Source organism: Quercus robur, chromosome 2, assembly GCF_932294415.1.
Source record: "Quercus robur chromosome 2, dhQueRobu3.1, whole genome shotgun sequence".
NCBI classification, from domain to species: Eukaryota; Viridiplantae; Streptophyta; class Magnoliopsida; order Fagales; family Fagaceae; genus Quercus; species Quercus robur.
Genome location: NC_065535.1, coordinates 6625557 through 6652169, shown reverse-complemented (window position 1 = coordinate 6652169; position 26613 = coordinate 6625557). Strand labels below are relative to the sequence as shown.

The following is a 26613-nucleotide window of genomic DNA, read 5'->3' as shown; positions in this document are numbered from 1 at the left end:
AGACTAGCATGAGCCCCACCCTTGAGTCCCTTTGGTTCGTTGCACCGTCGATATGTGCTTTCCACCAATTGTGTTCATGCTGAGAGACTGTGCTGATTAGTTTCTCATCGACATTTAGTGATTCCGACACTTCCTTTCCTTCTAGTGTGGGCTCCGCAAATTCAGCTACTAGATTAACGAGAACCTGACCTTTTACAGCGGTGCGAGGCATGTATCTAATGTCGAAGGCGCCCAGAATCGTTCCCCATTTTGCAATTCTGCCTGTGTAGTTGGCGCTACGGAGGACAGACTTTAACGGAAGTTGAGTTAGCACAACTACAGTATGTGCTTGAAAATAGTGGGGGAGCTTCCGCGTGGCTTGTACGATGGCCAAGATAAATTTTTCAAGGGGGAGATACCAGGTTTCTGCCTCCTGCAGTGATTTGCTCACGTAATAGATGGGTCGCTGCGTGCCGTTGTCTTCTCGGATTAGCACTAAGCTCACTGCATGAGAGGCCACTGCGATGTAGGCGAACAACACCTCGTCGGCATTGAGATTGGACATAATCGGTGGTCGGACGAGGTATTCCTTGAGCTGTTGGAAAGCTAAAGCACACTCCTCAGTCCACTTGAAGCCCTTCCACTTGTGCAATAGGAGGAAGAAAGGCCTGCATCTGTCCGCTGAGTGGGAGATGAAATGGTTTAAAGCAGCTATCATGCTGGTGAGCTTCTGGACCTCTTTGGGATTCCGAGGAGGTTGCAGGTTATGAATGGCTCTTATTTGGTCAGGGTTAACTTCTATACCTCTATGGGTCACCATATAGCCTAAGAATTTTCCTGATCCCACCCCAAATGAACATTTGGATGCGTTCAGTCGTAACTTGTACTTTCTCAGAATTTGAAAGATGTCGCCGAGGTCTCTGATGTGGTCGGCCACCAATTTGGTTTTTTACCACCATGTCATCTATATACACTTCAACGCTCTTACATCTGCTGTTCAAACATCCTAGTCATCATCCTTTGATAGGTCGACCCGGCATTCTTCAAGCCGAAGGGCATCACCTTATAATGATAGTTTCCGACTGGGGTGACAAAAGCAGTTTTTTCTTGGTCTTCGGCAGCCAGGGATATCTGATGGTAGCCCTGGAAGGCGTCCAAAAAACTCATTCGGGGGTGTCCGACTGTCGAATCTACCAATCGGTCTATCCGTGGCATGGGGAAAGGATCCTTCGGGCAGGCCTTGTTTAGGTCCGTGAAGTCTACGCAGACCAGCCATTTCCCGCTCTTCTTTTTTACCACGACTGTGTTGGCTAACCATTCAGGGTAGAATACTTCTTTGATAGCCCCTGCTTTCTTCAATTTTGCGACCTCTTCTCTCACAGCGTCTGCATGTTTTTTTGACGGTCGCCGAGGAGGTTGCTTCTTAGGCGTTATAGCCGGGTTAACATTAAGGTGATGGCAGATGAGATCTGAGTCAACCCCGGGGGCCTCATAGGGATCCCAGGCGAATACGTCCACATTCCGTCGGAGAAAATCAATTAGTGTTGACTTCTCCTGGGGTGGTAATTCTGAGCCGATCTGAAAAAACCTCTTAGGGTCTGATCCGACGAGTACTTTCTCCAGATCCTCACAGCTCACCTCCGTGGCTAGTCCTCCACCACCCGTAGTTGGGACCAGGGTCATTAATTGCTATAAGCCGTTCTCGGCTGAAGTGGAAGGTTCACTATTTGGTCGTCGTGAGATTGCCGACACCATGCATTGCCTAGCCATTCCTTGGTTCCCTATTATTTCTTTGACTTGACCTCCTGACGGATACTTCACTTTTTGGTGCAAGGTTGATGGCACAGCCCCTAGTGCATGAAGCCACGGTCGGGCCACGATAACTGTGTAGGGGGAGTACGCATCTACCACAATGAAATTCACCTCCACCACGTCTGAGTCTGTTTGCACAGGCAGCCTAATCATGCCTTTCGGGGTGACGGTTTTTCCTTCAAAGCTGACCAGAGGGGAATCGTATTGCGATAGGTCTTCTGGCTTCAAGTTCAACCCCTTATACAAGTCAGGGTACATTACTTCCACGGCGTTGCCTTGATCAACTAACACCCTTTTCACGTATAACCTCCAATTTTGAGCGTGACGACTATGGCATCATCGTGGGGTTGAAGGGTTCCTTGTTTGTCCTCTTCCGAGAACCCGATTAAGGGCGTGGCAATCACTCTAGCTCTCTTGGATTCCCTGTCGTCTGGCTCAGTTGGGAACCTGCCCACTGACATTACTTTGAAAGGGCTGGAACCGGTCATTCCAGGTGCGGCAAGAATGACATTTATTGTGCCAATGGGTGGCCTCAATGTACTTTGTCTGATTTCGATATTTGACTGTTCCTGCCATCCTTCAGGGCGATGCAACAGATGCCTCAACTTCCTTTCTCGGACAAGCCGATCCAAATGGTTTTTCAGATTCCTGCAATCATCGGTGGTGTGACCTGGCTCTTGGTGGTATGCGCAATACAAATTTTGATTACGTTTCGAGGGGTCACCTGCCATCCTGTTCGGCCATTGAAAGAAAGGTTCGCACTTCACCTTCTCTAGGATCTTGTGGAATGGTTCTCGGAACACAGCATGGACTGCCTGAGCCCTAGTGGATCCAGACTGTTCCGCGTAGTCTCTTCTCGGCCTGTTACTGCTGTTAAAGCGGTCCGACTTGAAGTCCCTCCTCTCCTGAGGGACAACCTTCGCTTTACCCTTCCCCATCCACTAGTCCTCCTCGACCCTTTTGTACTTGTCAACTCTGTCCATGAGTTGGCGCACACTGGTGACTGGCTTCCCAGTGAGGGACTTTCTTAAGCCATGCTTTGTCGGCAGGCCCCTTTTGAACGTACTAATGGCGACGTCATCGTAATTTCCTTCTATCTCATTATACATTTCCCAGTACTTGTCTGAGTAGGCCTTTAGTGTCTCCCCTTCCCGCATGGACAAGGATAGGAGGGAATCTAGGGGCCGAGGGACTCTACTGCTGGTAATGAAGTGGGAACCAAAAGCCTGTGTCAGCTGTTTAAAAGAATCTATGGAATTCGGCTAGAGGGCATCAAACCATCTCATTGCCATAGGTCCCAAGCTGGACGGACACACCTTACACATTAACGCCTCATCCCTGGAATGGACGGCCATCCTCTGATTAAATTGGCTTACATGCTCTACTGGGTCAATCCGACCACTGTATATAGCAAACGTTGGTTGATGGAACCGCCGAGGAAGCTCTGCCCTCTCTATTCTACGTGTGAAAGGCGACTGGGAGATGCGATCCAGGGCCTTGCTCATGGCATCGTTGGCCAGGCCTTCGTAAGATGGGCTTTTGTGGCCGCGTTTGCGAGGCCGCTCTTCCTCGTAGGAAAAAGTCTCGCTTGGAGGGGTTCTTAATCTCCGCCTGTATTCGTTATCCTCATCACTGCTAGTGTCCGAGCCGGGTGAAGGACGTTTTCGCTGCGCTCGGCGCAGCTTCTTCTTCAAACCATCAATCTCTTGCTGTAGAGCCTTTCGATCGTTTTGCTTATGGGATGCATGACCTTTCCCTTTCGAGCGGCTTCTACTCGTGTGAGAGGTGTTCACACTGCCCTCTCGTTGCTTATCTTGGTCTTTCTCTCGTTCGAGATTCAAAAAATTGTCCTGCCATTAGGAATCTGCACGTCTGGTTTGACGCGGACCTGATCCTTCCATTTCTTACAATTTCACTTGTCGAGACACAAGTTCTCCCCACAGACGGCGCCAATTGTAGGGGCGGTTTTTGGGGCTCAGGCCCAGCAAGTAAGTGGTTCTGGCCCAGCAACAGTCTGAACATGAGAATATTTCATTTATGTCCACAGGATGCCGGTCCGAGGAGACGTATGAGTGCACTCTTGCTCTGATTAAAGACTACAGAATTCTTTAATCTCTCTCTCTCTCTTTTTTCCTCTAAATTTTCCAATCCCTTTTTCAGGGGGATTTCCTTCTCTTATATAGCCTCCTTAGATTGATAAGAACCTTACACTTGTTAACCATCTGGACCCTCACTTGAGTGTCTGTCCCATCGGACATCCACCTTATCTTTCTGTGAGTTACATTGGCCAATGTAATGCTATTCGCCTGTCTTCTCCACATTAATGCGGCTGGGAAAGTAGCTTCCCTGCATTTAATGCGGCAATTGTGGCTGCCCCCTGGACGTCTTATCTTTTCTTCCTCCTTCCTGCTTTTTGGGACTTATCCTTATTACCAATATTTGTTTGGAATGACTCCTTATTATGGATAGGGTGCACGTTGGGCTTGTATTTGGCGCGTTCGAGGAGACACTCCTCCTCGGACGTCTCCTTTAAATAAGTTTGGACTTATTAGGGTTGGGCTAGCATTTGTTTTGGTGGCCCATTTCTCCCTTTGGTCGTAGTTGGACTTTGTATAGGGCCCAAGGCCCATTGTTTGACTTGGAAATTTTACCCTTACACCCTTGATAAGTCACTAATGCTTTTTTTTTTTTTTTTTAATAAAAATATAAAGATGTAATCATTTCGTGACTTTAAGTTACCAATTAATAAAGTTGTAATCATTTCTTGACTTCTTCTTCTTCTTGTTTTTATTTTATATATATATATATATATAGAGAGAGAGAGAGAGAGAGAGAGAGAGAGAGAGAGAGAGAGTTAAATTTCAATGAAAATTTAATTTGATTTAATTGGATTTTCAATTTCATGTCATGTGTTCCATTTAATTTTTAATTTTGTACCAAGTGAATTATTGAGTGTAAAAATCGAAGAGTTCAAATCCAATTAGATTTTAATTAGAGTCTAATTTTTCACCACGTATCTATCTAAGTTTATAATTTTTGTGGTAAATAAATTATTGGGTGCAAAAATCAAAAAGTCTAAAACCAATTAAATTCTAAATTACACACACACACACACACACACACACACACACATATGAGAAATTATTACATATTTTAAAGATGTATAGCTTAAATTTTTTTTAAGTTAATACCATGTATAATTTGAATCTCTTCTAAAAAAATGTATAATTTGAATCGTATAATTGTGATTGTTTTTAATTGTATCTGTGCATATACACATGGCTACATATTTTTTGTGTGTGTGTGTGTGTATATATTAATAGGTAAAACTTAGAGAAAATCCAATTAAATTCTACAATCGAAATACAATTTTGCATCATGTATCCTAAATTATTTATTTTTAGAGAGAATTTTATTTCTTAATTTTGGAGTCAAATGTGGGATCACATCATAAATATCCATCCAAATGAGTTATTGTGTTAAAAAACAAAAGAGTCTATAATTAATGAACATAATTTTTTTTTAAAAAAATAGACAATTTACATTTTCTATTCAATAATGTTTTTACAAGACTTTTTAAAGAGTTAAAAAAATATATAAGAATGACTATCAATAATATTTTAAATTATATATGTAAGAATTATACTATGCATCTTAATGTATATCTTTTAAATATATTCATTCATATGCATGAGATTACAAGCTAGTAAAATATAAAGATGTCATTTCATGAATTGTTTTTTGTTGGTTTTATTATAAAATAAAATATCATGTGGTCTCTAAGTTAAAAAATAATATGTTTTAACAAAACATGCAACATGTTTTAATCCAAAACATTTATTGTTATTTTATCTTTAAAAATTGTTAAAAGCAAATAAATTGTTGTCACCATCTAATAATTTGATATTATTTACTATATAATTCAAAACCCATTTGTTTTTACAACATTATCAAAATATATTATTAAAAAAAAAACTATTATTTTAAACATTTCTTAGTTAAGACTAAATAAATGTGGACCTCACATAATCCAAACCATGGATTCAACAAAAAAAATTTCATGTGAGAAGTTCTTAAGTGGGATAAGATTGTAAAAGAGTAATATGCAAGCCATAACTATAGATGCATATGCATGTATCTATTTTTTGTTATGTTAAGAATTTATTTGTATGAGGATTTTGATTTGGTCTATACATATGTAAGTTTAAAAAAACAATTTTTAATATATATAAATATATATATATATATATATATATATAAATTATACAAAGTCTTAAGCTCAAGTTTATTATATAGTATATGATATGATATAATATAATACTTTATATGATATTACAGGCATGTTTCCTACCCCAGTTCTAGAGAATACAATGACATCACTACAAGTTGTTTAGTGAGGAGGGACTTTCAGACCCCGATTGGTAACGTTGTTTAAATAACGAAAACTGTTATTTAAACACCCTTAAGCCCAAATTTTATTATATAAGTATATGTCTATATGATAATATCACATTATCAATTTCAAACACACCCTTAAACCCAAATTTCATTATATAATTTATGATATGATATAATATAATATATGATATTTTATATGATGTTATTGGCATGTTTCCTAATCCTACCGCAATTCTAGAGAATAAAAGGACATCACGACACACAATACTAGGTTAGGCTTAAACTTTTCTCTCACTAGTGCTGTCTCTAGATGGCGCTCACGAAGATGAAACCTTAGTATCTACCGCTGTATAGGCCCTCTTTCCCCTCACTAGTGGAAACTCGGTAACCCACCCCATCCTTATACCACCTGTATTCCTTCCCACCCTCTTTCCTCACACACTCTACACTCACACCATGGACAACCTAACTCGTAAGTGGGCATGCTTGTCACTTAACACACAAGAGAGTCAAACTGTCCTACTAGCATCAACCATTGAAGACAATGCCAGAGTTCTTGTTACAAAGCTTTTCACCAAGCGTCGAGTTAACATTAAGGCGCTATCAAGAACCCTCAGAAGTATGTGGCGTTCTATCTAGGAGTTTGAAATTCGAGACCTTGGGTCTAACACAGTTCTACTCCTTTTCTTTGATGAGGCCAACACTTTCAAGATCTTGGCGCAGCAACCATGGTCTTTTGACAAAGTATCTTATTGGTCTCTATAAGCCTACGAAGGATGAATCAGTGGATGCCGCCAACTTTGACTATGCCACCTTCTGGATCCAACTACATAACCTCCCCATCACACACATGAACAAAACTAATGTAGAAGCCATTGGACGAACCTTGGGTACAATAGAACAGGTTGATGCCTCTCCGAGTGGCGAATGCCATGGAAGATATATCAGAGTTCACGTTAATCTCGACATATGCCAGCCTCTCTCTCGAGGTCGATTCGTGGATATGGGAAACTCTGAACCTTTGTGGATTTCACTCCAATATGAAAAGATGCCAATTTTCTGATATTGGTGTGCCTTATTAAACCACGACAAAAAAGACTACAAAGCATGGCTCGATAGTGGTAGTACTCTGAATAAGGATGATCAGCAATATGGTCCTTGGTTGCGGACCAACATCACCAACATACAACAACCTCAGGTGGTGAACAGTAAAACCTTCCACACTTCATCGCCCCCTTCAAACCACTGCCCCACACCCTCACCACATACAAAACCGTCACCCCCGTCAGTCACAACAGCCACCCCATCGCCGCAAACACCATCATCAATACCACCCATGAATCACGCACCACTCCAAAAATCGATGCCTACAAATAAGGAAATACTATCTGACCCTGATCTTTTCCTTTCGTATATCATAGACATTGACCATGCATTGAATTCCTTTCCAAATCCAAACTCCATGACACCAACACCACAACTGGCACAAGACCCTAATCTCAAGACTCCTACTTTCTCAAATGCTCCCAAGTCAACTGTACCACACAAGGAAAGCTCCAACTTTGAGGAAACATTCCACCAGCACAGCCAACACACAATAATTGCACCAAAATCCCCTGACTCACAACATGATTCCAACACCTTCACTCACCTCAGCACCACACAAACTCTGGGCCCAAAAAATGCAACTTGGCATAGACTTAGGCCTCCCACCCCCCTATGCAATGGAAGCCTCAAATGAACTCATATTGGGCCCAAAACATAAAAGTCAAGTTCTTGATACTCAGAGTGCCATTTTCATTCAGAAAAAACACAGGACATTGGAGGAAGAAGCAAAAGCTTTGGGGAAACTTATGGCTGACAACCTGGGATCGGCGGTGACTACTAGGCAACACCACTGGGAACAATGAGTGTTTTAAGTTGGAACTATCGAGGGCTTGGGAACCCCTGAACAGTTAAAGCTCTTAAGAGAGTAATGCAACAAAAAGATCCCATTTGTGTCTTCTTGATAGAGAACAAAACAACTAAATAACATGAAACAAGATTGGGTTTACAGTCAAGGCCTCGTAATCTCAAGTGCTGGCCTCAGTGGCGATCTAACTCTTTTGTGGAAACCTGAAACTTAGGTACATGTCCAAAATTTCTCCTGTTGGTTTATTGATGCCCATATAGTCTATGATAGTACAGGTACAAAGTGGAGGCTCATCGGTTTTTACGGCCACCCTGAAACATGTGAACATAAGGAAATATGGGCTTTGCTTGGATCTTTGAGACATTCCACCAACCTCCCTTGGCTTTGCCTTGGTGATTATAATGAAATTATCAGTTGAACGGAAAATAGTGGAGGCTCCTTACGCCCTACCCGGCAGATGGATCATTTTCCCTCTGTCATTCATACATGCGGCTTCACTGACTTGAGCTTTATAGGCACTCCATACACCTGGTCTCAGAACCACCCTGTTGAAGGCCGAATCCACATCCGCCTTGATCGAGCACTTGCCACAACTTCATGGAAAGCTTTCTTCTAGGATGCCACCGTACACCACATTTCCATGTCCACCAGTGACCACTCCATGCTAGCAATACACTTGCAACCCCGTAGACACCATCCACAAAATTGAACCCAACGTCCATTTCACTTCAAAGCAATGTGGCTAAGGGATCCTTAGTGTGCCGAAGTCGTCCATGAAGCTTGGAGTAAGGGTTTATACAAAACTGTAGATGTACCTATCGCCAACTACCTTGACAGTTGCAAAGCACGTTTAGCTCATTGGAGCGACACGAAATTTGGCCACGTGGGAAGGCAGATCACTCGGTTGGAAAAGGAGCTACAAGTCCTTGAACACAACTCGCAGAGCAACTTTGAACAAATACAAAGTGTCCGTAAATCACTCAACTCTTGGCTTGATGCTGAGAATACTATGTGGCACCAACGAGCAAAACACAAGTGGATCACTGATGGAGACCGCAACACATCTTTTTTCCACCAGAAAGCCTTAAAGCACAAGCAGAGAAATACCATTCACGGCCTCACAGATGATACTGGCGTGTGGCAAGAAGAAGACCAAATTGTGGAGAACATAATATTAGATTATTTTTCTAATTTATTCAAAACAAACGGGCCCACTGACACATCTGTAGTTATTGATGCCATTCAGCCAGTGGTCACTAACTCCATGAATTGATTTTTATGTCAACCTTTCCAAGCAGATCAGGTCCATAGAGCACTCAAACAGATGCACCCAAAAAAATCACCGGGTCTTGATTTTTATGTCAACCTTTCCAAGCAGATCAAGTCCATAGAGCACTCAAACAGATGCACCCAAAAAAATCACCAGGTCTTGACGGTATGCCACCACTTTTCTATCAGCACTTTTGGTCTCTATCTGGTGAGTGTGTTACAAAAGCTGTACTTGACTTTCTAAATTTGGGCATCATTCCCCCAAAGTTTAATGAAAATCATATTATCTTGATTCCAAAAATAAAAAATCCCACCAAGATAACACAGTATAGGCCAATAAGCTTGAGCAATTTCATCTCTAGATTAGCCTCTAAGGTCATTGCTAATAGACTAAAACATTTCCTCCCAAAAATTATCAGTGAACACCAAAGTGCCTTTATGTCTGAACACCTTATAACTGATAATATTCTAGTTGCTTTTGAGACCATGCATTATCTAAATCAAAAGAAAACGAGTAAAAATGGGGAGATGGCCTTGAAACTTGATATGAGTAAAGCTTTTGACAGAGTAAAATGGGGCTTCCTTAGAGATGTAATGATAAAAATGGGTTTTGATGATAGTTGGGTAAACCTTATGATGCAATGTGTTACTTCTGTTACTTACTCAATCAGATTGAATGGTAGACCCCGTGGACACATTGTCCCATCTAGGGCCTTGAGACAAGGAGACCCCATCTCCCCTTTCCTTTTCTTATTTTGTGCAGAAGGACTCTCATCTCTTCTCCAACAAGCCACTTCAACTGGCTCACTTCATGGAGTAGCAGCTTGCCCACAAGGTCCACTGATCTCACACCTCTTTTTTGCAGACGATGGCATTATTTTTTGCCAAGCCACACAGGAGGAATGCACCCATCTTGAGCAAGTCTTGGACACATATGAGCATGCATTTGGCCAAAAAATAAACTAGGACAAAGCTGCTTTGTTCTTTAGTCACAACACCACACCGAACATTCAGGAGGACATAAAGCAACGCTTTGGAGTTGAGGTCATAAAACAACATGAAACATACTTGGGACTACCTTCTTTGGTGGGTAGATCAAAGAAGAACACCTTTTGTGCACTAAAAGAGAGACTTGATAACAAGCTGTCTGGCTAGAAAGAGAAAATGCTCTCATGAGCAGGGAAAAAAGTGTTCATTAAAGCGGTCGCCCAAGCAATCTCAGCCTATACTATGAGTGTCTTTAAGCTTTTGGATATACTTTGTGATGAGATGACTAGCATGATTCGTGCTTTTTGGTGGGGACAATCCAATGGAAAAAATAAAATGGCTTGGTTATTTTGGGACAAAGTCTGTACTCCTAAGGAAATGGGTGGATTGGGCTTTCGTAATCTCAAATCCTTTAACTTGACACTCCTCTCCAAACAAGGATGGCGACTACAAACTAACACCCAATCTCTGGTGTCCTGTGTTCTAAAAGCCCGATACTTTCCATACACTGATTTTCTCCAAGCTAAGTTAGGCCCCAAGCCATCCTTTGCATGGCGAAGCCTCGTTGCTGCACAATGTGTGGTTAGAGAAGGTTGCAGATGGCAGATAGGTAACGGTGACTCTGCCCGGATTTGGCATGACAGGTGGCTCCCACGACCATCCTCTTTTCGCCAAATTACCTTGCCTGGAGATGCATGGGTCAGTTCACTGTTGGATGAAAATACAGGTGAATGGAGGAGTGACTTGGTCAAGCAGATTTTCATGCAAGACGACTCAGATTTGATCCTCAGCATGCCACGCAGCCATGGTCAAGCTGCTGACCGACTGGTATGGTCTTACACTTCGAGGGGCACCTTCACAGTTCGTAGTGCCTACAAGATAGTCCTTTCATTATCCAATCATACCCATGTGACAAGAGCTTTCAAAGACCAGTCTCAGCACTTGTTTTGGCACACACTCTAGAGTTTCAACATCCCATCAAAACTCAAAATATTTGCATGGAGAGCCTGTTGCAATATACTCCCTACCAAAGTCAATTTCTGTCATTGTGGAGTTATAGAGGAGGCCACGTGCAAAGCTTGCCAACTTGGGGAGGAAACTAGTGGACACATGTTTTAGGAGTGCACCAAGGCTCGTGACACATGGACAGCCATGGGTTTACCATTGGACACTAGAGGCGTACGATTCAAGGAATACGTGGACCTTCTTTAGCACCTTATCTTCATTCAATACCCAGGTAAGGACATGCTTGAGTTGATTATCACGATTTCATGGTGCATGTGGTATAATAGGAACAAAACTCGGCTTGGCTCTCCTCGGCAATCTAGTCATGACATCATAATGAAAGCCTGATCCATTCTATGTGATTTCCACCTTGCACACTTTCGGTACTACCAACCTAGTGTTGCAGAAGAAGTCAGGTGGACCTTCCCTGTGTTCCCATGTTATAAGGTCAACATGGATGCTGCGATCTTCAAGAGCACCAAGTCGGTTGGTATTAGGGTCATTGTATGGGACCACGTGGGTGATGTGCTTGCTGCTTTGAGCACTCAACTTCCACTGCTATTAGGTCCACTTGAAGCTGAAGCCAAAAGCAATGGACATGGCCATCTCTTTCACGAAGGACATTGGCTTACAGGAGGTCACTTTCGAGTCAGATTGTTCAGTTCTTATTGGAGCTCTCTTGGACACATCAAAAGTACCCATTAGTATTGAAAATATTGTCACAGGTATCCATAACAAGCTTCAGCACTTCAGGCAACACCAAATGCTGCAAGTCAAGCCACAAGGAAACACACCAACTCCCCACTTGGCACTCCACGCCAAAGTTCTTGACAACTTTGTAACTTGGATAGAAGAGACTCCATCTTTTATTGAATCTGCTATGATTCAGGATGCTTTGTTATTTTCTCATTATTAATAAAATTCACATATTTCTCATTAAAAAAAGAAAAAGGGACATCACGACAAGTAGGATTAATCCAAATCTTCTATTCCACTTTTTCTGCTCCATTCTATACTCCACCAATAAAAGCTTGCCATGTGTTAACATAATTAATTGATTATTATCATTATTGACTTATTAATATTATCATTATTAATTAATGGTAGTATTTAATTGATTAGGTGAATACGTGACAAACTTTTATTGGTGGAATAGAAAAAATGGGACAGAAGATTTGGACTAAGGCGGAGGGTCTCTCATATTTTTCAAATATCATCAAGTGGAAAGTCTTGTCAATTCGATTAAAATAAAGACAAGAAAAGAAAAGGAATAAAAAATGGGAATTATTGCTTAGTTTCTATCCGAACCTTAAAAAAAAAAAAAAGGGATAAAAATTTGGACTATGGTCTATACTCAATAGTCCATGGCACTGCTCTCTTCTATATTCCCTCACATTCGCTTCTCCTCTCATTATTATTCTTCCACACTCCATTCCAACTTCAAGTCTATTCACATCGCTCGAACACTCGTATCTGCCATCTCCACTCCAACAATGTCCTCTTCTTCTGAAGTTTCCAAAACCGCAGCTCCTTATGGATCGTGGAAGTCGCCGATCACCTCCGACGTCGTTTCCGGCTCCTCCAAACGACTCGGCGGCACCGCCGTTGACTCCCTCGGCCGCCTCATCTGGCTCGAGTCTCGCCCCACCGAATCAGGGTCCGTACACTAAGCCAAAAAACGGCGTGTCGTTATTTATTGGATTGTTCTTTGTTGTTGTGATCGTAATGTGTTTATGTTTTTGTGTGACTCAGGCGTTCGGTTCTGGTGAGAGAGGCGGAGAAAGCTGGGAAAGAATCGGTGGATATAACGCCGAAGGAGTTTGGAGTTCGGACTTTGGCTCAGGAATATGGCGGTGGCGCTTTCCGTGTTTTTGGTGATACTGTCGTTTTCTCCAACTACAAGGACCAAAGGCTCTACAAGCAGTCTTTGGATTCTAAAGGTAGCTTATTTAGCTAAGCTTATACTGTTATTTTGCATGAAATTGTGAAAATTAGAAATCAAGTGGAGAATTCTAATGCTAGTTTAGAAGGAAGAGTTGATTTTAATGCTTTAGTTGAATTGACAAATGTACAAATTATTAGACTAAAGCAATACAGCCATGGAAGCTCAAAATTGAGAAAAGGATTTCATTATTAATGGCTAAATGATTAAATTCATTATTTCCTAATTGAGTAAGCTTCTGGGACAATTAGTAATTTACCGTGAGACCACACGCATGGGGGAATATTAGAATAATATTTCGATGATTGAGTTTCTCATCTTCTAATATTTTAAACTTTTGAAACAATCGGTAATTTAGCTTCTTATTATTTTTAGTGAGCAATAATTATCTTATGCATCCGTTATATGCATCATCTCTCACTGGACCCCACATGCTATGAGAGGAACGATGCATATATTGGAGCCGTAGTAGGACCCACACGCACGTTGACGTTGTGAGAGGAAGGATGCATATATATCGGATGCATGAGCTACCTTCTCTTTTTTGTGAGGGTGCTAATTGCTATGTGATGCTATCTGCTAATAAATGTTTTGACTCCAAGCTAGTGCTTATATAAGTATTTGGTGGCAAGCAGATTCTTCTCCTGTACCACTTACCCCGGACTATGGCGAACCGCTAGTAAGCTATGCAGATGGAGTCTTTGATGCACGCTTTAATTGTTATGTCACTGTACAGGAAGGTATATTTAATATTTTTGAGATACTGTTAGTCTTGTACACTGTTACTGTTGGTCTATTTCATCAATGTGTGCTCATTATTACTTGGCAGATCGTCGTGAAAATAAATTGAATCCATCCACGACAATTGTAGCAATAGGGCTTGGCAACAAGGATATTCAGGGTGAGAATTAGTAAGCAAATGATGGTTTATGTATGTGTGTGGGTGTGCGCGCATTTTGAATCTGCAGATTATGTGCTTTGCTATTGCATCTTCAAGGCGTTTGAAAGCTTTTAGGTTTACAGATTGTCATTTGGTCTTTCAATTATCTATTGTTGTCAATATTTGATGTTCATTTTCTCCTGCTTGGATCATAATATATACAGAGTCAGAAGTATTAATTGGTGGAAATGACTTCTACGCTTTCCCACGTTTGGACTCGAAGGGTGAAAAAATAGCATGGATTGAATGGAGTCACCCTAACATGCCATGGGATAGAACAGAACTCTGGGTTGGATATATTTCTGAAACTGGGTAAGCAGAATTCCTTTTTAATGAGTTGATAGCTTATGTTTAAGTATCTATTTCTTCCCAAGAAGTATCTTATTAGGTATCAAATATCTCAGACTTTATGTGACTTACTGTCACGTGCTGCCAGGGGAGCAGAGAGATTGGTGCTGCCCTGTTGTGGCTTGACTTCTGCATGTTTGTTGTCATGCACAAGTCATGAGATCTGTAAAGGCAAAAATAAATGTCGTCAACTGACATTATTGAATATTGATAAACTATCATCACTTGTCCCAAAAATTTAAGCTAATGGGAAAGGGTGAATTTAATCACATAACCATTATTCTAACTCTTCACTTTACGTGTGGGCCTAGACTTCTCCCTCAATAAGTAGGGTCAAACTCATATTAAATGGGAGGTTGGGTGGAGATAGGATTTGAACTCTAGACTATTTGCTTTGATACCATGATAAACTATCACTTGTCCCAACTTATCAAAATAAAAACTACCAGTTGCCCAAAAAGCTTTAGCTAATAGAAAATGATGAATTTAATCACTCAAGAGTTATTCTAACAAATATCATCAGAAGCGGTTTCAACTTCCTATTATAGAATGATTATGTATATGCATTTTAATCCTTTTGTTTGTAGAAGTGAATTAGACTCTATGGTTAGTGTCAAACCTTCATGTATGTAATTAAACCTTTGTGTGTGTGTGTGTGTGTGTATAGCCAAGCACCTTTATTTTCCCCCAGCTATGTATTGGCATGCTAGACTCTGTTTTTTGTACATTTTAGTCGGTTAGTCCCTTCTGCTGTAATTCTCATTCCTACACACTCTTCCTACTCATTAGTTACTTTGTTTTAACGACACCACAATCTGTTATTTCTGAAGCTTTTTTTTTCCCTGATAAGATTAACATAAATGTTATTAACATTTGGTTAGTAGCATTAATTTTCCTTATGTTGTCGTGTAGAGAGGTCTACAAACGCATCTGTGTCGCTGGCTCTGATTCTACGCTTGTGGAGTCTCCAACTGAACCCAAGTGGTCCCCTGATGGTATTTTGTTAATCTTCTTGGTTGATGATCAAAGTTAAATACAAAACTTCATGGTGAAGTTATTAAATGTTTAACAAATGAACTCCTCAAATTCTCTACTAATAGGGGGAAGGTTGTATTTGCCTTATCTTTGCTTGCCAAAAGCAATTCCATTTTTGTTCTGAAAATTGTGGTCGGATCAGTAGCCTTTGGAAGTTATCCCCTACAATCCATTTGAGGAATTGTGTGGATTTGGATCATTCATGATGTGGAAGTGTGGGTCAATATGGAGCGTAATTGCATGGATGGACAATATTCATCAAAATTCAAATTTGGATTGCTGTTGATAAGCTCACAATCCTTGTCATTAATCCTATGACATCAATATTTAATTTCTCATTCTACGACAAATTCTTAGCTCTTACTTTGTTCTATGGAATTCCTTTTGGATGTTTTTCTCTTATTCTTCCATTTACTAGGGTATAGCACCCCCCCCCCCCCCCCGGCGGCCCCCTTTTTTTTTCCTCATTTTTTCAATGAATTACTTATAAAAAAAATTGGGCCATGGAATACCCTTAAGCTCCTCTTCTGCTCCTTTGGATTCTAGTCTGATAGGCTAATTCATTATTTTTCTGAAGTCTTGGGTAGGTTTTTCAGAAAATGATGATTCATAATTACATGCTCAATGGTTGCTATGAAATATGTTCTAATTTTCTGTAGAAGTTCTAAACTTTTTGTTGCATCATTTCTTAAAATAATATATTTCATTTGAATTTGTGCAGGTGAACTATTTTTTATTACTGATAGGAAAAATGGGTTTTGGAATATCTACAAATGGGTAAACTATTCACTTTAAATAGTAATGAGGTTACCTAGTTCATGTGTTGTTCCATTATCCAGTAAATATTTTAAGGTCATATCTTCTTCATGTACACTGAATGCTGATATTAAAGTTTGTTATGCTTGGCAAAATAGTTTGTAATTTTGGCATTATCTTTGGGTTTTATAAGTTAACAACTCCATTGTTCTTTATCATTTGAAAATTTAGGGAACTTCTTTGATTATTAGAATTTATTGGCTTGACCACATTATATGTTGTTAATTGTGTCAAAGGATTGCCGCTTGCTGTCAGTTCATGTCAAATTTACATAAGACTATGTTGCTTAGAAACTGCTTTTTTCAAAATTTCAATACCATGGAGTTGTATTTTATGTTAGTTGTATCATGAAAAGTGGGTTTCCCAGATGTAAAGGCAACATAAACTCATATAGTATTATTAGGTAGACAATTAAATAAGGGTATCTGAAATTGTTGTTAGATTTTATTTGCCTGGTATTGTGCACTACTGAAGTTGAAATATCAAATGGTTCGACAATGTATAGCTTCCTATAAATTTATTGGGCTATTGTTCATTGTTGATTGGAATTAACTCTCATGCTATTTATGCGTTGGATTTCTGAAATCTGAGACTTTGAATCTGCTTGCACGGTCTCCACTATTTCAGAAACTAATTAGTTGAAACTTGAGGGCCCCCTCATTGTAGCAAGTTTTTTCTTTCAACTTGCAACTTCCAATCCAGCAGTTCCATCAGCGGAACTCGCATGATGGGCTTGACAGTACTGCCAAATTATTCGGGAAAAGAAAAGAAAAAAGAAAAGAAAAAAAAAAAGAGTTGGTACAGCCAAATCATACACTGAAAACATTGAGAAGATAAAACTTGCATATGTTTATGGTGTGACCAGAAAATACTTAGGCAATGCATATGCATTTATGAGCTTTCCTGGCAAAGCAAAGTCTGGTGATTTTTGCATCTCATTCATAATGAATATCGTAACCTAATAGATGCTTTTAATTCCCTTCTGTATTCACATGAGAGACTTGTAATTTATATATGTTTGGAATCTCTTAGACATAGTGTTTCCTCAAGCACCATTGGCATTGCTTGAACTTGTTTTTTGGTCACGCATAACTTATTTGGTGTCATGTGGAATTAATTACTTGTCTTTTTTCCTGGGTAGCAGATTGAGTCTGAGAATGAGGTAGTAGCTGTTTATACAGTGGATGCTGAATTTTCCGGACCTTTATGGGTATTTGGCTTGAATTCTTATGAATTCATTCAGAGCAATGAAAAGAAAAATTTAATTGCTTGTAGCTACAGGTATACCTGACAAAGCTCCTAGTTCATTGTTGTATGGATTTATCTTACTTGTGCTTGTGATTTGTGATAATTATATTTGTTTTTGTTATCGTAATAAAAACAATTGTGCATGCAGGCAGAATGGGAGGTCATATCTTGGAATTCTTGATTTTGTTCAAGGCTCGTTATCTCTGCTTGATATTCCTTTCACAGATATAGATAATATTGTACTTTCCAAATCCTTATCCTCATTATGATGTTGTGCTTGTTAAGAAGGTGTCTTGATGATGGTTGTGAGATGTGCCTATTTGTGTATGCAGACTTCAGGAAATCATTGCCTATATGTGGAGGGAGCATCTGCTGTAAATCCATCATCAGTAGCAAAAGTACTGTCTCCTTTTACCACCCTTGTATTGCAGATTCTGCTATTTAAGATCAACAAATACAGGCAAAGGCTATTGTTAAGAGATTCAAATAATTTATTTTTGTTTCATGTCTTCTAAAATTCACCTTTTATCTTTCAGGTGATTCTAGATGAACATAAATCTAAGGCAGTTGAATTTGAGATTATTTGGAGTTCTTCACCTGATAGTTTAAAATACAAGTCCTACTTTAGCTTGCCTGAGTTAATTGAATTCCCAACTGAAGTGCCTGGTCAAAATGCCTATGCATTCTTTTATCCACCAACGAATCCCGTGTACCAAGGCAGTCAGGGAGAAAAGCCCCCATTGTTATTGAAAAGCCATGGTAAGTGATGGTTAATCTTTTATGAACAGGATCGGCCAGTTATTCATGATTTCTGATTTTCCACTCAACAGAAGCATGTAAAATATGGGGCCATTTCCCTTGCTACAAAAATCTACCCTTCCTAGTGCATTTAACATGAAGAAAATTTTATTTTAATTTAGTTTTATTTAATTTTATAAGTGAATTGGATTTTTTATTATCAATCCAAGGATTTTATTTTAAGTCTTATTAGTTAATTAGGTCATTATTTGGGCTTTGAGTTAACGTTATTTTTGTAATTTAATAATTGGGCTTTGACCCCCGTCAGTTCGGTTAGGATTTGGCATAGTAGTTTATATAGATGTGCTATTGCATTCCTATGGAGACAAGTTTATGATGAATGAAATTTCTTTTGGAATTTTTTTTTATTTTTTTTTTTTTGATAAATAAATGAAATTTCTTTTGGAATTTTTTCAATGCCTTCATGTCGATTCCTTGGGTGCTGACTCTAGGCAACCCTAAGTGCTGATCCCTAGGTCCTCTTTTTTATTTTTCTGTTCTTGATGATTCTCAATCCGCTTAGAGAATTTGTGCTGCATCACTTCCCAATTTATAATGCCTTTTAGGCATGCTAATCCCAGATAGCTGATCCTTTTATTTGGAACTAGTACACACACACACACACACACACACACATATTTATACAATATTCAATCAGATCCAGGTTGTTTATTTTTATTTCAGGGGTAGTACTTGTATTGTAATTTTGTAAATGAAGATAAAACAGCTTGAGAGAGTATGAAGTAGGCCATCTGATGAATACTGTTTCAAGACATACGCATGGTACAAAGCTTTGTATTTGGAGTTGCATACATAGAGACTTGTTTTCAATGGTTATTAATCTGGATCTTATCTTAGTAAGACTCTTGATGTAGTGATTTATTGTTAGTAAAATTTCATATGATTATATTGCTTTTGGCTTCTGCAATCAAATGTGTGTGCAACTGAACTTAAATAGATTCTTCAGTTATATCAGTAACAATAAAGTAGTAGAAAATTCTTGAGAAGGGGCTCTTGAAATTTCATCAACTAGGTTTTGTTATAGCATAAATGTCATATGAAATATTGCAGGAGGCCCCACAGCTGAAACTCGTGGAATGTTAAATCTGAGTATTCAGTACTGGACTAGTCGAGGTTGGGCATTTGCTGACGTCAATTATGGTGGAAGCACTGGTTTGTCCTTAATCTATCATAAATAAACTTTGAATTCCAGATTTAGATTATCTCACTGCCAATCATTGATGGAATTTGTTATACACATTCTAATTCATTAATTTTAACTTTAGGTTGAGGCAATCCTGCTAAATCTTTCAATCTTTGTTGTTTAACAAATATGCTTAGGCTTTGTTGTAATCAGTTTCACCTATTGTAGCAATGCATTTTAATTTATGTCTGTTCATTTTATTGATGCATGGACATTGTTTTGAAGGCTATGGCAGAGAATATCGAGATCGGCTTTTGGGACGCTGGGGAATTGTTGATGTCAATGACTGTTGTAGTTGTGCTAAATTTTTGGTAATTGCGTTCTTTACATAAATTTCCTTCCCAGATTGTCATTGATGTATACCCTGTCAATTCATGATACTATACCTATTTTATTCAGGTGGACTCGGGAAAGGTAGATGGGGAACGGCTATGTATCACTGGGGGTTCTGCTGGTGGATATACAACCTTAGCTGCTCTTGCTTTTAAAGAAACGTTTAAGGCAGGAGCTTCCTTGTATGGTGTAAGTGTTACATTGGTGAATTGTGATATGGTTTCTTTTGTAGTTTTTGAAAGCAGCCATTAGCAGGATTTTGCTAATGGTTAATACTTAATACAGCTCTTGATTCAACTCTTTGGTTTAGTTTGTGATGCATTGCTATAAGTTTCTAAAAAGGATGTCCATATTATGTTTCTTATTTCTTAAGAGTAACAGAATGCACTTCTGTTCAAGATGTGCTTATGAGGGTGTGTGGTAAATAAATAGTGTTTCTGTGCAAGGAAATGACTTTGTTGCCTATGGGGAGGTGGGGGTGGGGATGTTTGTAGCTGTATCTGTGTCCCCATTCAATCAAATATAAAGTGTAACAAGATTTGTTTGCTTACTTTATGCTATAAATGTCTGATTAAGGAGCTGCGTGGTTCTCCGTAGGTTTTTGGTTTATATTCTTCTCAGAAAGAAGGCATTTAGATGGAAATAGAAAACCTCATGTAGCCTTGCTCAGGGATCTGGAATTCCTCAATTTTAGTCATTTCAAGAACAATTATCTACCAATAAAATAAGTTTCCAGAATATCTGTATTGAAATGAACCTCATATCTGAAATGTTTATTATTCCCAAGTACCTGAACTGTTGCTATCCGACTAATGTATGCATCAGCCCTTAAATTTTGGGTTTGTTTTCGTTTTGTTCTTTTACGTTTGAAAATTTTTTATTTTGACTCTTCGTGTTTCATTTTGTTTTCATATTGGCCCTACTATCCATTTTTATTAGTAGTCCATTTTTGTTTTCATGTGTTTTTTTACTTACAACAATGAAAACAGTCAGATTACCAGCAAAAATGGACTATGGGGCTAATATGAAAATGGAATCAAACATGAAGGGTCTGAATGAAAATTTTGAAACTTTAAAGGCCAAAATGAAAACAACCTCCAATTTAAGGGCCAAAAGTGTATTTTGGTTGCTGCTATCTTTTGGAAACCAAGTCCTACCTAGTACCTGCACCTGTAGACCATAAATAAACTGCAACATTATTTCTTTTACGTGCCTATAATAATTCATTTTTCATATCCTTCTGTTCTTTTCTTTTCTCGATAATCTATGGTACTCATATACACCATTTGAAGCAATATCTTGCACTTTATAAAAGTGGTTTGGTGGAGCTGGATAATTTCTGGTCTGCTTCTAGTTAAATCTTCATTGACTGTGCCAGTGGTGTTTGGACTAAATGGCATCTCCTGCCTACTTATCCAGAGTCAGGGGTGGCTTCACGGGTTTAATCTTGTGCAAGTGTGTGAGTTGTATATACCTGAGACAGAGACACACTCCCACACACTTTACCATCCAATCAGTCTCCACTGGAAAAAATTAGTGATATCAATGGATTATTGGATCTGAATATAACTTTAGAGCCGTTATTGACTATTCTAATGAGAGCATCAAACACTCTGTTGAAGGGTGGCATGTGATGTTGAACCAAAGAAAGTTGGCTTCAACAGTTCAACTAGCATGACTTGTCTTCCCAACTGCTAATAGAAAGCAGTCTTGGGTTCAAGCACACTCATAAGTTGGGGTGGTAGTTATGTTACCATCTGCAATTTATCAGTAAGGTTAAGATTTTAAATTTTTTTTTTTTTTATTGTTTGTAAAGGTAAGAAATTTGAAATATTCAAATCTATGTAGTGCTTAATAATTTGTTTAGAATTTCTTTGGTTTTTCTATGAATGTAATATTATTATTTATTTTTTTGGGTCCAATGAGGGTTTTTTTTTTTTTTTTTCCTATTTTGAATTTTAAAATAAGGAAATTGGTTTATAAGGCGATATTAAAAATATGAAATTGATCTGCAGAAATAGAAAATTGACAGGTTTTTAATGTCATCTTGCTTCATGAACAGGTAGCTGACTTAGGCTTGTTGAGAGCAGAAACTCACAAGTTTGAATCTCATTATATTGATAATCTTGTTGGTAAGTTAAAAAATGACATTTGACACCTTTAAATCTCATTATATTGATAATCTTGTTGGTAAGTTAAAAGATGACATTTGACACCTTATTATATTCATTCATTCATTTTTATTTTATTTTTGATAGGTAAATATTCATACATTCATTTTATTTATGTCATTTATGTTTAAGCAGTTAACTGATTGCAGGAAATGAAAAGGATTACTTTGAGAGGTCTCCGATCAATTTTGTTGATAAGTTTTCCTGCCCTATAATTTTATTCCAAGGATTGGAGGACAAGGTAAACAGATTCCCCTTTGCTTTTTCATTGTCTTAAATCTTTTCTGTCCTTAAGAATAACAAAACATTGTATATACAAGTACAGTATTCTAGAGTCCTCTTGATTAAATATGGTAGTTCTGATTATAATTAGCCTTCAAGGTTGAGTTTTGAAAATCTCTTTTAATTTTGCAGGTTGTTCCTCCTGATCAAGCTCGTAAGATTTACCGGGCATTGAAAGAAAAAGGTCTACCAGTTGCCCTTGTAGAGTATGAAGGAGAACAACATGGTTTCCGCAAGGTATTAAAAATTATTACAAGTTTATCTAACAACAAATTTGTATGATAGGCAAACAGTAAGCTTGATCTAGAATTGTATGCAGGCTGAGAACATTAAGTTCACACTAGAACAACAAATGGTTTTCTTTGCACGACTGGTTGGACACTTTGATGTTGCAGACGAGATTAATCCGATCAAAGTTGATAACTTTGACTGAGCTCTTAGTGAAAAGGTACTTTATTCTGGAATATTTGGCATTTGCTTTTTATGTCATAAGCTTACTGGCCAAGTGTTTGTAGTGCCATCTGACAAGAGCAATCAATTTGTTGGTTTCAATAAAAGCTTCTGGATCTGCTATAAGTTTGGGTGATCGTGAGGTAGCCACATCAACATGCAATACCTTTATCTTGATATATAGTAATTCTGAAAACTTAAGAAATCTGCTTAGACATGTTGTCTTATAATTTTAAATGAGCAGATAGAGATTATTGTTCCTGGTGAATCATATGGCATATTTACTTGAATGCCTAATACATAGTTGGATTTTACTTTGATATGATGTTGAATTATTCAGTAAATTACTTTCCATTAGAATGGACAGATCAGAGTCCAATTGCTAGAAGTGCAATTCTACAGAGCCTTATAATTGCCTTGCAGATCGTCTAGGATATTTTAGGTCATGTGGATTGGTTTCATATGTAAATTGTTGTAAAGTTCAAAGCAAGCATGTAAAAACCTTTATTTCTAAATTTGGCATGATATGGGGCTTTCATTAAGTGGTTCTCCACCAACAACCCCCCCCCCCAAAACAACAATCCATGCTGGTAATGAACAGCCAGATCTGGATGAATCTCTCTCTTTGGGATATTTGGTGTTGTCCGATAGTACATGATGAGGATAGCTTTCCTCTAGTTGTGAAATTTCATAACCTTGATTGTGCATGATGAGTATAGCTTCTCTCTAGTTTTGAAATTTCCCAACCTTAATTGTTGCAACTCCCGGTGTATATTGTTTTGTATGTTTTCTGACTGGAGCAGAATGGTGCTTATGCTTCTGAATTTTTTATTTTATTTTTTTGGGTATATATGATGTTTGGTGTCGAAGTAGTTGAGGTCGCCTTAAACACTATTCGAATTTTGGCTGCCATTACTATTTAAGCGAGTTAATTGCCCATTAGTACAGCTTATTTTTCAGATTTCTGAAAGTGAGCTGTTTGAAATATAGAGAAAAGTGTGAGTTTAAAAAGTTGTATTTTGAAAAGGTGCTGTCGAAACTGTCCTCCCTATGGGCACTTTGTGGATTTAGGCTGCTCATGCACTTGTAGCTCTACAGTCATTGATTGTATTATAAGACCAAACGTTTAAATAGCAAGTTTTAACGCTGTTTAATACTCATCTTATTTGTTAGCGTGGGAAGAAGGGGGTGTGGAAGGAATTGCAAAATTTATTAATAATGCCGGTCTCAAATTGGGCGGCTGAATTAGCCTTCCTACTTCTAGAAGCTGACCATTCTTCTGGTGAATCAATTATTTTTATTCTAAGTTCTAACGTGGCATACTATAAAAGATTCAAAGGTATAACAATAAATTTTATTTCTAAGATTTCATCTCTATCTAATATCTGGTGCTTCCCTTCTGAACCATAAAATAACTCCAAAAATTGTGACAAATGTAACGTAATGACATCTCTAACTATCTAGATGGTTGGAAGTAGTCTAAGCACGTAGAAAGTTGATAAGATACAATATTAAAGTATTGTTTTTCCATTATAATTATAATAAAGTTTTCTATGATAGCACCGTCTATCTTATTCTAGTCGACAATTAATTCTTTAATGATAGTTTCACAGGTAAGTCATCAACTTCTGTCTTTTATGTACCTTTTATTTTTAGTTTATTATCATCTTTAGCAAATTGATAATAGTACCTTCTGGCCTAGGTGATGCCTATGTATCTGTAATGTGTCTTCATTCCTTCAGATTTAATGAAAACATTCGAGTTAAATAAATTATAGGGGTGATTGTAAACATGACAGGCAGGAAATAGAAGGTTTGGTCATGTATGTTTCCGCTTAACTGCTCTTGTAAATCTAATAATTTCATACTATTGGCGCAAAACAGAGTTGTCAGGTTCTTCGTTACCTGTATTAGTATACTGTATACCTATGGAATGACAATTCAGTTATGCTTGCAAAGATTAGTATAAAGAGTAAATATTGGTGAGCTTCACATTTTCATGAATGCAGTAAGTTTTTACACTGCACAATAGAATTATGAACCACACATTTAGTTCATTTGAGAATCTACAGTTGGGGGAACAAAAAACTATTTTTATACAACAAAAAATAGGAAAAAAAATCTTAACAATATGTCTAGATTCATGAACGTCCAAGTGTTCCAAAGCCATTTGCGAGTGCATGGATGGCGGGATTGAATGCCAGTCGCCCTAGAATCCCCTGTTTGTATGGCAAGAAAGTTTTCTTCTTCAAGTCCTCTGATGCTGCTTTGTTCGTGGTATAATGCAACTCATGGGCTGAAACTGGTCCCCTTCTCTTGGAGCCGGTCACTGAACCAGAACCATCTGTGGACCGGAAGCTTGCTATCTTAGTATCTTCATGTCTCTTGTACACAGCTGTGTACTTCCTGAATGGATCTTTGTCTGTTGCTCGCCCTTCAGATGCACTCCGAAACAACAGAAAGTCTTTTAGGCTCCATTTCTTAGAACTCTTTGAAGAGGAAGACGAAGAATAAGTAGCAGCAGAAATTGATGCCTTTGAATTCAATGAGGATTGTTTAGTGCTTTGTTGTGTCTTTTCTTCTTCTGCTGCTTCTTCTTCTTCTTCTTCCCATGGAACCTCAGCAACCCTGATAGGAGAGAGTGACCTTATTGATTTGCGGCCTGAATTCGAGGATGACTTGGCTGGAGTTCTCTCTCGCCCTCTTTCTTGTCCGGCTTGCTTACGTGTGTCTTCCACTGCCTTCGCAAACGGGTCAGTATCTTTCTTTCTTCTAGGTGAAAAGGCATCCAGAACCATCTTCCTCCCTTGTGATATTGGTGATCTAGGTGACCTCGGAGATAAAAGTGGGCTTTTCTGGTTTGTGTACTCATAAACTTTATTGCCAAGTTGAAGCCGAGGTGGAGGCTTCAAAGGCCTGATTTTGCCACCATCAAAGAGCACATCAGCTGAGAGAGAAGCCTTCTCTAAGTCTTCACTAAAATCAAAAGCAAAATCATCATCATTCTTGGTGCCACTACTCCCCTTAGGCAACTTAGGTGTACCAGGCTTTTCTTCCCAGTCGAAAGGAACCATGGAAGGCGCATTTCCTTTTCTTTCATAGCTTTCATTCATCCTTGAGAACTCATTGAGGTCCTGGTAAAACTCAGACATGCGTGTTGGGCTTGATGGAGCACTGAAGTAGTACTCACCAATACGTCTAGGTGTAGAAGGAGCGCTCAAGTGTGGCAAAGAAGGACGCGAATGGTTGAAGTCGAAATCCATTCTTGATGCTGGTATCACCACCTCCATTTCTGTAGTTTTTCCTATGTTTTTGGTAGAGAAGAAGAAGGTACAAGTTGCAAAGGATCTTAGCAGAGACAGATGAATATATAAAGGAGCGGTAGGAAGGAGACAAGAAGGGGCAGATAGGTAGGAGGGAGCTAGAGATTGTTGACCGTTTGTGTAGGAGCCGCCTTTTAATACTTTTAGCAAAATAATTGTCACTTTCTGTGAGTAATTTTATTTTTGTTCCACATGGGTATCCTAATTTTGCTGTACTATCCTACCAAATAAACAATGTTGGTAATAAGAGTGGACAATTTAGTGTCATGGGGACCCATTAACATACGAATTTTCAATGAAAATAGAGGGTAGACGTGGGGGGAAATTATGGATATACAGTTAAGAAAACGTAACGAATGCCA

At 38.7% G+C, this 26613-nt stretch overlaps 3 protein-coding genes across 5 annotated transcripts; 1 reads left to right on the top strand and 2 right to left on the bottom strand.

Annotated features, from left to right (window-relative positions):
* Positions 1-2087: 2087 nt before the first annotated feature.
* Positions 2088-2729, bottom strand: LOC126694051 (uncharacterized). Its single transcript, XM_050390074.1, has one exon. The coding sequence runs from the start codon at positions 2727-2729 to the stop codon at positions 2088-2090; it is 642 nt and encodes a 213-aa protein (XP_050246031.1).
* Positions 2730-12693: 9964 nt separating this feature from the next.
* On the top strand, positions 12694-23295 carry LOC126712068 (uncharacterized). 3 transcript variants are annotated; one of them, XM_050411303.1, is made up of 19 exons: positions 12694-13019; positions 13115-13302; positions 13940-14044; positions 14134-14205; positions 14409-14556; positions 15505-15587; positions 16349-16404; positions 17588-17724; positions 17840-17930; positions 18024-18089; positions 18228-18450; positions 19561-19662; positions 19919-20004; positions 20093-20215; positions 22089-22158; positions 22347-22438; positions 22612-22716; positions 22799-22927; positions 23038-23295. In XM_050411303.1, exons 1-18 carry the CDS (start codon positions 12727-12729, stop codon positions 22910-22912), a joined length of 2154 nt encoding a protein of 717 aa, XP_050267260.1. In that variant the 5' UTR covers positions 12694-12726; the 3' UTR covers positions 22913-22927; positions 23038-23295. The 3 variants fall into 3 exon arrangements, with proteins under 3 accessions (XP_050267260.1, XP_050267259.1, XP_050267258.1); XM_050411302.1 differs by having other exon boundaries at positions 22995-23295; XM_050411301.1 differs by having other exon boundaries at positions 22799-23295.
* Positions 23296-24894: 1599 nt separating this feature from the next.
* On the bottom strand, positions 24895-26316 carry LOC126712102 (uncharacterized). The gene has a single exon (XM_050411304.1). It carries the CDS (start codon positions 26216-26218, stop codon positions 25070-25072), a length of 1149 nt encoding a protein of 382 aa, XP_050267261.1. The 5' UTR covers positions 26219-26316; the 3' UTR covers positions 24895-25069.
* Positions 26317-26613: the final 297 nt, after the last annotated feature.

Coding starts and splice junctions, on each gene's coding strand:
- LOC126694051 (XM_050390074.1), bottom strand. CDS start 2,729: ATGGGGAAGGGTAAAGCGAAGGTTGTCCCTCAGGAGAGGAGGGACTTC.
- LOC126712068 (XM_050411303.1), top strand. CDS start 12,727: ATGGCACTGCTCTCTTCTATATTCCCTCACATTCGCTTCTCCTCTCAT. Junction 15,588..16,348: donor ACCCAAGTGGTCCCCTGATG/GTATTTTGTTAA, acceptor GAATTTGTGCAG/GTGAACTATTTTTTATTACT. Junction 17,725..17,839: donor TTAATTGCTTGTAGCTACAG/GTATACCTGACA, acceptor TTGTGCATGCAG/GCAGAATGGGAGGTCATATC.
- LOC126712102 (XM_050411304.1), bottom strand. CDS start 26,218: ATGGAGGTGGTGATACCAGCATCAAGAATGGATTTCGACTTCAACCAT.